The 11,365-nt window shown below is 34.5% G+C and overlaps 3 protein-coding genes across 3 annotated transcripts; 2 read left to right on the top strand and 1 right to left on the bottom strand.

Annotated features, from left to right (window-relative positions):
- Window positions 1-227: 227 nt before the first annotated feature.
- On the top strand, window positions 228-4,464 carry LOC145123945 (increased DNA methylation 1-like). Its single transcript, XM_079059128.1, has 8 exons — window positions 228-552; window positions 868-2,455; window positions 2,528-2,648; window positions 2,732-2,814; window positions 3,075-3,319; window positions 3,780-3,866; window positions 3,996-4,095; window positions 4,183-4,464. Exons 2-8 carry the CDS (start codon window positions 992-994, stop codon window positions 4,384-4,386), a joined length of 2,304 nt encoding a protein of 767 aa, XP_078915254.1. The 5' UTR covers window positions 228-552; window positions 868-991; the 3' UTR covers window positions 4,387-4,464.
- A 326-nt stretch (window positions 4,465-4,790) lies between these two features.
- LOC145123946 (putative beta-1,3-galactosyltransferase 14) lies at window positions 4,791-6,812 on the top strand. Its single transcript, XM_079059129.1, has 7 exons — window positions 4,791-5,362; window positions 5,489-5,641; window positions 5,723-5,805; window positions 5,892-5,991; window positions 6,077-6,190; window positions 6,290-6,432; window positions 6,511-6,812. The coding sequence occupies exons 1-7, from the start codon at window positions 5,016-5,018 to the stop codon at window positions 6,594-6,596; spliced, it is 1,026 nt and encodes a 341-aa protein (XP_078915255.1). The 5' UTR covers window positions 4,791-5,015; the 3' UTR covers window positions 6,597-6,812.
- A 2,204-nt stretch (window positions 6,813-9,016) lies between these two features.
- On the bottom strand, window positions 9,017-11,113 carry LOC145124949 (uncharacterized protein At2g24330-like). The gene is made up of 6 exons (XM_079060428.1): window positions 10,844-11,113; window positions 10,438-10,717; window positions 10,176-10,320; window positions 9,999-10,108; window positions 9,499-9,910; window positions 9,017-9,418 (listed from the first exon to the last, which is right to left on the bottom strand). The coding sequence occupies exons 2-6, from the start codon at window positions 10,690-10,692 to the stop codon at window positions 9,162-9,164; spliced, it is 1,179 nt and encodes a 392-aa protein (XP_078916554.1). The 5' UTR covers window positions 10,693-10,717; window positions 10,844-11,113; the 3' UTR covers window positions 9,017-9,161.
- Between the last annotated feature and the right edge of the window lie 252 nt (window positions 11,114-11,365).

Genomic DNA, 11,365 nt, shown 5'->3' on the forward strand with positions numbered 1-11,365 from the left:
AGCTAACGGATGCTTGACATATACACAGGAATTTAACAAAGCTATTTGTTTCGGTATCCATGATGAAGATTTTTACTTTCCATTTATGTTGTTAAATTTTTCTATAATAATAAAAATAATTGGTTAAAATTTACATTTTAAATTATAAAATTAGAAATCACGGACTGGCGTTTTTGTATTAAAATATGGAAAAACATTTTTAAAACCAAATCTAGGAAACAATGAAGGATTCAAAATCTTGCTGAAATATAAAAAAGTGCAACAATAATTGTCATCATACACACAGCAACACCAATACCAACACCACCACCGCCAATGATTTTGTTTTGAAGAAAATGATGATCAGGATGACGCCATCGTTGTTGCCATCTCGTGTGCTATCGGAATCTCCATAGCCTAATCCTTCAGTCACTTCTACCGACTTACTTGTGAGAAGCGAGACGCGTGTGAGACGATTCAGAAATGCTCTCGTTTGTTTGAGCTGCTTAGTTTCTCTGCATCAGTGCATCGTCAAGCCCTAGTTTCGTCTGAGACGGAAAATGCAGTCCACAGGTTTGATTATCTTCTGATTTATGTATCTCTCTGCTTTTTTCTAGCTGAATGTTACTTGAAATCTTCGAATTGAGGAATTTAGCGGTGGAATATTGTTTTTGTAGTTTAAGTATAATGTCTTCAAGTTCGATCGATGTTATTATCTGCATAAGTTTGATAAGATTCCTTGATTCTTCTGTTGTTTATTTGCTTTGGATCGCCTTTTGAGGTGTTCAGAAGTGCAGCTCGGTGATTCTCCGCGGTTTTGTTGAGAGTTCTATAACTACTTCTCGTACATCTACCTTCGTTTAAATTAGACGCCTTGTGTTATTGCAGATGGCGTGATGTTCATAGGTTGGTCTTAAAACGCACAGATTGTCACATCCTGTTAAGATCTGTATTTTTGTTAAATGCGTGTTCTGAAGTTCATTAAATCAAGGAAGCAAAAGAGATCTTTCAAATGAAGGGGCATTGCATCAGGTCCTTGAAGATGTTGTTAAGCTGCAACATCGAGAACTTACATGATGATTGTTTCGAGGGCTCAATGGATGAAAACTACATTTTTAGAGATGTGTTCTTTGGACATGGAGATGGTAGAGGTACTAAGAGCTGTTTTGTAACTGGAGCAATCACTTTTGAAAATGAAAAAAGGAACCCTAAAGACATCTCATTTCGTTCAGACAGTGACAATTCAGTCATGACAAGTCAGCTGGATTCTATACAGTGTAGCACCTCTGAAGAGTTTGCTTCATTAACAAGAAATGACCCTGATATGGAAGTTAAAAGAAGAAAAGTGTCATCCGAAGAACATTCTGTTACTAAACCTGTTAAACCTTCTAAGCCAAGATGGAAAGATTCTTCATTTATCGAACTTGATAAAGATGAACTACTATTTGTCACCCCTATAGATTCCACCATGGATCCTAAACCTCTTTTGCGTTATTACACCTATTCCTTACTTAAATCAGCAGGTTGGTTAATTGGGAGGAGAAACAGAATCACACATTGTAAAGGGCGTGGAGAATACGTCTTCAAATCTCCAGAAGGAAGGCCAATTCGGGAATTTTACAGAGCTTGGAACATGTGTGGACACGAGTTAGTTCAAGATTCAAAATATGATTGTGTACGTGATGACATAAAGTGGACAAATTTCCCTCAATTTCAATCTGATCTTTCCAATGCATTGACCAAAGTCAAAGAATTGATAAATTCAAAAACAGTGACTGATTTAGCTCATTGTTGGTACTTACTTGATCCCTTTGCAAAAGTAGTGTTTATTGACAAGAGTTTGACTTGTCTAAAAGAAGGGAAAGAAGTCAAAGGAAAGAGAAGTTTGGTCAATGTTTCGTATTTGAAAAAACAGAAAGCAAAAAACAAGAAAAAAGGGAATTATCATATCAAGGACGATGACCTTTTACTCTCGGCTATATTCAGTAATCGTTCCACTACTACAAAAAAGAACTCTCGTGTTCCAAAAGCTGTGAGAAAGTACAATACTACCCTTGGTGTAAGAACAGTATTGTCTTGGTTGATAAATCTTGGAGTTATTCATATCAATGAAGTGATCCAGTACAGGAACCCACAGGATGATACAGTGATGAAGCATGGTTTAGTAACACAAAATGGTATTTTGTGTAGGTGTTGTAAAAAAGTTCTTTGTGTTTCTGAATTCAAGAATCATGTTGGTTTTAGCGTGGATAACAACACATGTTTGAATCTTTTTATGGAATCTGGAAAGTCTTTCACTTTATGCCAGCTGGAAGCTTGGTCAACTGAATACAAAGCTAGGAAAAACGCCACACGGGATGTACAGGTGGCGGTTGACCAAAGTGATGATACTTGTGGACTTTGTGGTGATGGAGGCGAGTTGATATGTTGTGATAACTGCCCTTCAACTTTTCATCAAACATGCTTGTCTACACAGGTTGGTTAAGTTTCCTCCATTTATATTATTTTGAATCAAAACTATGTAGTTTTGATGATTGTGGTTTTCCAGGAGCTACCTGAAGGCAATTGGTATTGTTCAACTTGCTGTTGTTGGAGTTGTGGGGATGTAATCAATCATATTGAGTCTTCAGTCTTTAAAGCTCTGAAATGTTTGCAGTGTGAACGTAAATGTACGATTCTGCCCTTATCAACCAGATTACAAGCTTGTTTCTTATCAATGTCTTTAATCACACCATTGTTTATTGTCAACCAGATCATTGGGAATGCGTCCAAGGGAATGAAATCGAGGGAGATTTGGTGGGTCCCACCTGGTTCTGTGGAGAAACCTGTAAAATGGTAAATACACATTAATGAAGGATGGAATTGAATTTCCTCCTTTTGGCAACCAAACACACCATGGAATGGAATCTTGGATTCCAATTCCGCCGGAATCCACAAACCAAAAATAAGAATTTAAAGAAATCTGATGGAATTGAATTTGATTCATTTGGCAACCAAACATGCAACAGAATGGAATCTCGAATTCTAATTCCATTGGAATCCACAACCCAAACACGCATTTAATCTTATTAACTTAATATGTATATCTTCTACAGATACACTCAAGTCTTCATTCCCTGATTGGATGTCGGAATCCAATTTCCGATGGTTTCTCATGGACCCTTTTAAGGTGCATTCATGGTGACCAAAAGGTTCATTCCACTCCGACTTTCGTTGCTTTGAAAGCGGAATGCAATCTAAAACTAGCAGTTGCTCTTACAATCATGGAGGAATGCTTTCTTCCTATGGTGGACACAAGAACCGGAATCTACATGATTCCCCATGTATTATACAACTGGGGGTAACTTTATTAATCCATTTTCATCACTCTTTAAAAGATTTTGCTTTATAGAGTAAATTACATATTTGGTCCCCGAGTATAGATGATTTTTGCAATTTTCGTCCCAAAAAGTTATAAACCCTATTTTTTTACCCCAGTTTGAAGCTTGTGAGTTCAAACATGAGACCACACCATTTTTGGGTTTTTTTAGTTATAAACTGGTATACTTTTTTTTTTTTTTTTTTTTCAGTTTTGGTCCAAGGGCAAAATGGTCAGTTAAAAATATTTAACACCTAGATTGTTAACGTAGATGGCACAGGGACCAAAATTGTTAGGAAACTTCAAAATAAGGACCAAATTGCAAGAGAAAACTTATCGGGACCAAAATTGCAAAAAGAGCTATACTCAGGGCCAAAAATGTAATTAACGCTACATTGTATAACAATTTTGCTAAAGGATTGTTATGTTCAACTTTTTGCAGATCTGAATTTGTTCGTCTCAACTATGAGGGATTTTATACAGTGGTCCTTGAGAAAGATGACATTTTACTGTGTGTTGCATCCATAAGGTCCTTTTAATACATCTTACAAATATTTTTCTTTATAAAAAACGTTACAAAAACCTGAAATAAGGGCCAAAATTGCAAAAATGAAAATTCAGGGACCAAAACTGTAATATGGTTATATTGTTTGTTTAGGATCCATGGGACAACGGTTGCAGAGCTGCCCCTGATTGCAACATGCAGTAAATATAGGCGGCAAGGAATGTGCAGGCGCCTCATGAATGCTATTGAAGAGGTAACTAATTAACCGACTGTCTAACAAACTAGGAAGAAAGTGAAATGACGAAAATGACCTTGGTGATGTGTTTGTGTTTGTTGTCAGATGCTGAAGTGGTTTAAAGTTGAGAAGCTAGTGGTGTCTGCAATCCCTAGTTTAGTTGACACGTGGACAAAGGGATTTGGTTTTTTAGGTTTGGAAGGTGATGAGAGAAAAAGGCTGGAAAAAAGTAATCTCATGGTGTTCCCGGGAACTGTATGGCTGGAGAAGCCCATGTACCAGAAACCAGAAGGAATTAATTTCCATTAGACATGATTTTTGGTGTTAAATCTGAATGATTGAAAATTTTGTATGCTAAAAAAAGTATAATACAAATGGAACAGGAAATCATGTTGTTGCTTTTAGTAACAAAAAAAAAAAAAGTATATAAAACTTTCAAGTCTACAAAAAATCATTTGTTTGGTTCAACCATTTAGTATAATACTATGTAAGAACAAAATTAATGGAATTTTCTAAGTAAAATAAAAATTATATTATAATATCTAATCAAATCCTTTGTTAGATGATAAATTACTTGATTAGGTTATAATCTTCTACTATATTTTTAGAGACATTTCACACATTTTTAGGTTATAATCAATTTTTCTCCATATAAAATAATTTATGTTTTAAATATTATATTATATAATTCTATAAAACAGAAATGGTTATGTATGAAAAAACCAATTGTTTACAAATCACCTAAAGAGTAAACGGGCAGAAACCAAATAAACCGTCATAACGAACCTAATTTCACCTCCTTCCTGCCTAACCTACAGATCTCTGTGAATCATACACTTTACTTCTATCAATTTCCCTCTGTCAATGATCTCAAATCACAATTCTCGATCTCCACATCAAAAACCCTAGATTCATTACAATTTCTAGGGTTTTTTACAATGCCGATGCCCTCATCCAGGAAGTTCTTCCATGCTCGTCATCCATCTAACATAGGTCGTAGATCAGTCGTGCTAACTCTCTGTTCCTTGATTGGTTTGTTATTCATCGGCATTGTCGTTCTGAGACAAGATATCACTGGAGTATATAAATGTAAACATAGTAAACCTATTTCGGTGTCTGTGGTTTGGGATAGAAGTGGTGGTTCTAGCGATTTGGTTTCTGAAGGAGATCAGAATAGGCATAAGGTGATGGGTTTTGTTGGAATTCAAACAGGTTTTGCATCGGCTGGTAGACGGCGATCATTGCGGAAGACTTGGATGCCTTCCGATCATCAAGGCCTTCAACGGTAAGAGTTTTAGATTTAGTTTCCGTATTTCAATCTCAGAAGTAGCCGGAGTTTGCATATCAGTTGTTCGATAATCATTAGATCAGGAATTCCATTTTATTGCTTTAATGGAGCAACCTTATGCAGCTTGGAAGAAGCAACTGGCCTGGCCTTCAGGTTCATCATCGGTAAAACTAAGGATTCATCAAAAATGGCAGAGCTCAGGAGAGAGGTGGAGGAATACGATGACTTCTTGCTTTTAGACATTGAAGAGGAGTACAGTAAGCTCCCATACAAAACGTTAGTTCTCTAATGGCAGATCCAAATAACCCAATCCTCTTCACTATCTAAACTTCATACTAATTTTTATCTCCATTACAGGTTAGCTTTCTTCAAAGCTGCATATGCACTTTATGATTCTGATTTTTATGTTAAAGCTGATGATGACATATACCTACGACCAGGTAACTAGTTAACTTTTCCAAATCGTAATATTAAAGAGTGCAAATGTGTAAAAAGCTTCTCATGTTCTTGTTACATTTATTGCTAGATCGCCTCTCACTGCTTCTGGCTAAAGAACGCCATCACACACAGACTTATCTTGGATGCATGAAGAAAGGTCCTGTGTTCACTGACCCAAAGCTCAAATGGTAACCTTTTTTAAACATTTCCTCTTGCAATTTTGGTTTTTATTTGAGGTTTTTATAATTCCTTTTCCTTTTCCTATGTATTTAGGCATGAGCCACTAGGGTATATGCTTGGGAAAGAGTACTTTCTCCATGCTTATGGTCCAATATATGCTCTTTCTGCAGACGTTGTTGCAAGCTTGGTTGCTTTAAGAAATAACAGGCAAGTAACAAGTTTCTTCTTCTTCTTTTTCATTTTTATAAAAAATTAAATTTGTTTCCATATAATGTGATGTTTTTAAGTTTATTTATATTTTTTCAGTTTTCGGTTGTTTAGCAATGAGGATGTTACAATTGGTGCATGGATGCTTGCAATGAATGTGAATCATGAGAATAATCGTCAACTTTGTCAACCAGAATGCACCACTACATCTATTGCTGTTTGGGATATTCCCAAATGTTCAGGTCTCTTTCTTTTCTTTTCTTTTCTACCTTCTTAGTGAGAGTGAGTAAAATGACCGTTTTACCCTTTGGATATCACAGGACTGTGTAACCCTGAGAAGAAGATGTTGGAACTTCATCAAATGAGCATGTGCTCAAATACTCCAACTTTGGTATCAAGTGAGTGAGATGAGAATTTTTAGAGTTTATAGTTGGTTCACTCTTGTATTATATACAAATTAACAAACACAGTTGTATCAGAAAACTTCTTTGTTTTTAGGGCATTTATCCAGGATGTAGTAGTAATAGTATTCACAATGTTTGTTGATAGAATGTTTTTGGGAGGAATGAAATTTGTCATAGAAACTGGAATTGGAATATGAAGGGTAATCATAATTTTGTCATGCGTATGCGTTTCGTTGGTAGAAAATGGAATTGAATTCAATAATAAAAATTAAATATTCTTAAAATTCTATTTTATTTTTATAAATATCTGTCTTTATTGTAAAGAGAAAACTCCATAAAAGTCCTTTGTTATTCAATTAAGTCTCAAAAACCGGCAATTGTATTCATTTTGACCATTTTACCTAGTTACCCAACTTTCAAAATTTACACTTTTGGCCTAGATTTTAACTTTTATTACAAATTTGGTCCAAAATTTACACTTTTGGCCTAGATTTCAAAATTTTGTTACAAATTCATCCTAATTTTTTTTTTTTTACATCTTTTTCAAAATTTTGTTTTGAATATGTTTTTCTTGTTGTATAAAATCATATGTATAAAAAAACATATATAAAATAATAATTGTTTGGAGTTATTATTTGTTGGTAGCAATTTTGCGCGATGGTTGCAAATTTATTTGGACATTTTTTAAGTAGGCACAAAATTGAAAACATGCAAAAACAATCTTGGCATTTTGACAACCACTAAGTTTAGAAACAGTCTTGGCATTTTGTCGACCACTAAGTTTAGATAAAAAGGACGAATCTCAATAGAAAACATGCAAAAACAAGCTAATTAAGCGTAAATTGAGAAGGAAGATTTTGGTCCTTGCATTTGTAAAAGGTGGATAAACTATAAAGACTTTATAACCAATCTTGACCATACCTAATTGTTTAATTAGACAATAAAGTGGCATATCAATCATACTGATAATGAAACCTCCATGGCATACTTGTAAAAAATTAAAGCTCTTATATAATTATTAATTTGTCCTTAACTTTATATTTTAATATTGTGAAACATAAGGGGGAAATTACAAATATCATATATGTTTGACTTCCCTGGATATAGTTATTGAAGTTAAGCTAGATGTAGAAGATTGCCCTACTCTATCTCTAACCAAATTGTGCAGATGATTACGATTTTTGGTGTAAATTTGACAAAGTCCTTCGTAAACGAAACTATTCGGTATATGGAATGAAGTTCAAAATAGATGTGTGATCCGAAAAGTAGATCATAATGATCAAGGATATCAACGAGAAAATGCATTGAGGTTTATGGGAGCCACTTGCTAAATAGTTTGGAGAGTTCAAAAACTGTTCATCTTTATGAAGAAAGTTTTCTCCATCTATTATAATATGTGCCCATTTATAGTTTTTATTAGGGATATTCGTAAAAAAGTATCATTATTTACACAAAATTTAACAAATTTATCAATTTTAGTTTTGTGCCCTACTTAAAAAATGTCATATCAAATTTGTAACCATCACAAAATGGCTACAAACAAATAATAACCCTAAGCAATTATTATTTTATATACGTTTTTTTTGTATAAATATGATTTTATACAACAAAAAAAATATATTTGAATATTTTTTTTTTTGAAAAAGAAAGATTTAAAAAAGTAAATTTATGATGAATTCGGAGCAAAATTTTGTAATATGGACAAAAAATGTAGACTTTAAACCAAATTTGTAATAAATTTTAAAATTTTGGCCAAAAGTGTAATTTTAGAAAGTGGGATGACATGTTGATCGGGTAAAAATGTCAAAATGAATACAATTGCCAATTTTTGGGACTTAATTGAATAAAAAAAGAATCATATAAAGACTAATCAATTATGATGCCAAAAGATAAGAACTTTTAGTAAGTTTTCCCTATTGTAAATATATGTAAAATGAAGATATTTTTGTTTGAAATAAAAAAAATAGAAGATGGAATTGAATTCCATTGACCCTCCCAAAGCAATGATGAAATCCATTAACATGGAGTTTGGAATTTAATTTTGTCCATTTGGCAACCTATGGAATGGAATCTCAAATTCCAAATCTGGGATTCCATATAGAATTGAATTCAGTAACAAAATCAGATATTTTTAAATATTTATATATAATGAGGGTATCTTATTGGTCTTTTAATAAAAAAAAAAAGAAGGATAGAATCAAATTCCGTCCCTCCCATAAGAATAATTAATCCATCAAAAACAAAATTTAACTCTATCTATTTGGCAACATATGGAATGGAATCTTGGATTCCAATTCAGTCAGATTCCATCACAATCCACGAACAAAACACATCTTTAAATGTTGTATTTCATTTCAATCCATACAGATCTTAGTTCACCAAACCAATAACAAATTTAAAAAAAAATGAAAATCAATAATAATAAAAAAAAAGCAGAAAATGATGCATTATTATTATACATCTGCAAACAATAATAGATCATCCAACAAGACAGTGGTTCCTATGTGTATATTAACACCTCAAAATTCATCCTCTTACACAACAAAACAACAAACCACAAAAATCCATCACTCATCTCCCACTATTTTCTCACTCACTTCTTTCTCCTCCACATCACCTGCCACGTGGCTGACAATCTCACCAGGTACTACTTTTTCATTATTTTCTTGAATCATTTTAACATCTGCACTTACTGTTCTTGAAGGTCCCAAAACAGGGGACATGGTTGTTTCAGAAGAAACTCCTGAATTCTTTGGTTTATTCAAGGCATGACAATGGGGACAATAGTAAGTAATAAAAGGAAATTCCTCCTTTCTCACAAGTCCTGTTAACATATACACAACTCATTATTACATTTTGAATATTAATTCTTTAAAATTAAGATGGGGATTTTCATTTACTCACCATTATGCATATGACAATTCCCACATATAAGTGCATATGATTGAGTTGGGTCTTCTCCCACAAGCATTGCAGCAATTCGAGCAATCCAACCACCATCTTGACCACTTAAAGTTGCAGGATCATGATGATCAACAACAAGATCACCATGTGAAGATCTCTCAGAAACCCCATCTCCAATTTCTGTTTCTGATTGCTGATTTACTGTATTGCTTCCTTGAGATTTAAGGTTTGATTGATTTCGTTTCCTGAGACCAGTAGTTTGATGCACCTCAACCTCGTTGTTCTTCTTTGTGGCATACGGATTTGGTTGTGATTCGTCTCCAAGAAACATTTTCAGGCCTGAATCTGCACCCAGTTTTGATGCAAGAACAGATGCAGCTGCTGCTTTTGCTGCTGGATCAGGATCATATTTCTGCAACACGGGTTGAAATTTGAAGATAAGAAACAAGAGCATGTTTCTATAGGAGGAGAGGGAGAAGAAGATGTGTACAGTGTAGTACCTGAATGAGTTGTTGAGTAATGTAGTAATTAGTCCTTTCTTTAAGTTCATCGATTTTTGCTTGCCTTTCAGCTCGAAGCCTCTCTAATGCTTTCTGATCCCTTCGATCACCTATAAATCAAAGGAGAAGATAAGAATTTGGGGTTTATAGGGATGGATGACAAATATGTAGACTTACCGAATCTCGTGAAGCTCAAAAGTCCATAATGCAGAGCGAATGATATGGCAGGAAGAAGAAACATTGGTAAGACTCGCAATGATCTCGTTCTCCAGTCCATGTTTACTGTTCTTGTTGTCATGATAGCATAACCAATTGCAACAAACTGTGCCGGAACAAATAGAATTTCAATTTCGACGGATAACTCTTAGTTTATGGCAATAGAGCAAGAGATCAGGCATCGATACAAGCTAGGGTTTATGGTAATGAGTAAAGGAATTACCTCAAGGATAACAGAGAAGATGATTATGTTCCTGGCTGTTCGCCTCCATCTCAGAGCTCGCCTCTTCATTCGCGAAAGAAGCGTAGCCTCTTCTTTAGATATATACTGCAGTCTCTTCTCAAAATCATCGCTTCGTGACCTAAACACTGTATTCCAAATTCGAGAGAAAATTCCGCTCTTCTTCTTGCTCTTGTTCTTATTCTTATCATCGGTCTTCTCTCCAACCACTTCCTTCACCTCTTTCTCGTCGGCCATTAGGGTTTATCCAGACAAATCGGAACTAAAACAAAACGAAAATGGCAACAACAGATCCAGATCAGAATATTAAACAGCTACACTTGCTCAAACATAGAAACTCTAAACAAGTTTATCATATTGAGAGAGACAATCGCGTTGGATCGCGTACCTGGAAATCGAAGAAATGTATAATATTTTGGGTATTGAATAGTTCGAAACTAATCAGTGGTTTTTGGTCGATCGATAGGCAATCGAAGTAATGGATTAGCCGATTGTGAATCAAAAAACATAAAGAATTAAGAAAAGGGAAGATCGTGAGAGAGAGAAAGGGAGAGTGATGATGCCCTGCCAATGAGGCTATTCTATTATTCAAAGTAGTAGGGTTTGGCTGGAAAGGGTCCGCTTGACGCTTCACAACCTGGGAGCAGCAAACACGTATCGCAGGCCGTCGTCGACACACTCGCGACGGTTTGATAATATAATAGCGACGGTAAGTTTTTTTTCTGCAAATTAATTCATTATGTAATTTGGTATGACAAATTTCTAAAAAATTACCAAAACCCTAAGCTTAGTGCTAAAAAATGAAAAAAAAAAGCCATTCCCAAAACTAACCATCAAAGTCCACAAAAACCAAAAAAAAAAAAAGTTCATTTAATTAATAAATTGTAAAACCAAAAAAATCCGCATGAGA

Source organism: Lactuca virosa, chromosome 7, assembly GCF_052849685.1.
Source record: "Lactuca virosa cultivar CGN04683 chromosome 7, Lactuca_virosa_CGN04683_v6, whole genome shotgun sequence".
Lineage (NCBI taxonomy): Eukaryota > Viridiplantae > Streptophyta > Magnoliopsida > Asterales > Asteraceae > Lactuca > Lactuca virosa.

Coding starts and splice junctions, on each gene's coding strand:
- LOC145123945 (XM_079059128.1), top strand. CDS start 992: ATGAAGGGGCATTGCATCAGGTCCTTGAAGATGTTGTTAAGCTGCAAC. Junction 2,456..2,527: donor AAACATGCTTGTCTACACAG/GTTGGTTAAGTT, acceptor GTGGTTTTCCAG/GAGCTACCTGAAGGCAATTG. Junction 3,320..3,779: donor CATGTATTATACAACTGGGG/GTAACTTTATTA, acceptor AACTTTTTGCAG/ATCTGAATTTGTTCGTCTCA.
- LOC145124949 (XM_079060428.1), bottom strand. CDS start 10,692: ATGGCCGACGAGAAAGAGGTGAAGGAAGTGGTTGGAGAGAAGACCGAT. Junction 10,321..10,437: donor TCTTCTCTGTTATCCTTGAG/GTAATTCCTTTA, acceptor GTTCCGGCACAG/TTTGTTGCAATTGGTTATGC. Junction 10,109..10,175: donor TTTGAGCTTCACGAGATTCG/GTAAGTCTACAT, acceptor TTTGATTTATAG/GTGATCGAAGGGATCAGAAA.
- LOC145123946 (XM_079059129.1), top strand. CDS start 5,016: ATGCCGATGCCCTCATCCAGGAAGTTCTTCCATGCTCGTCATCCATCT. Junction 5,642..5,722: donor AGTAAGCTCCCATACAAAAC/GTTAGTTCTCTA, acceptor TCTCCATTACAG/GTTAGCTTTCTTCAAAGCTG. Junction 6,433..6,510: donor GGATATTCCCAAATGTTCAG/GTCTCTTTCTTT, acceptor TGGATATCACAG/GACTGTGTAACCCTGAGAAG.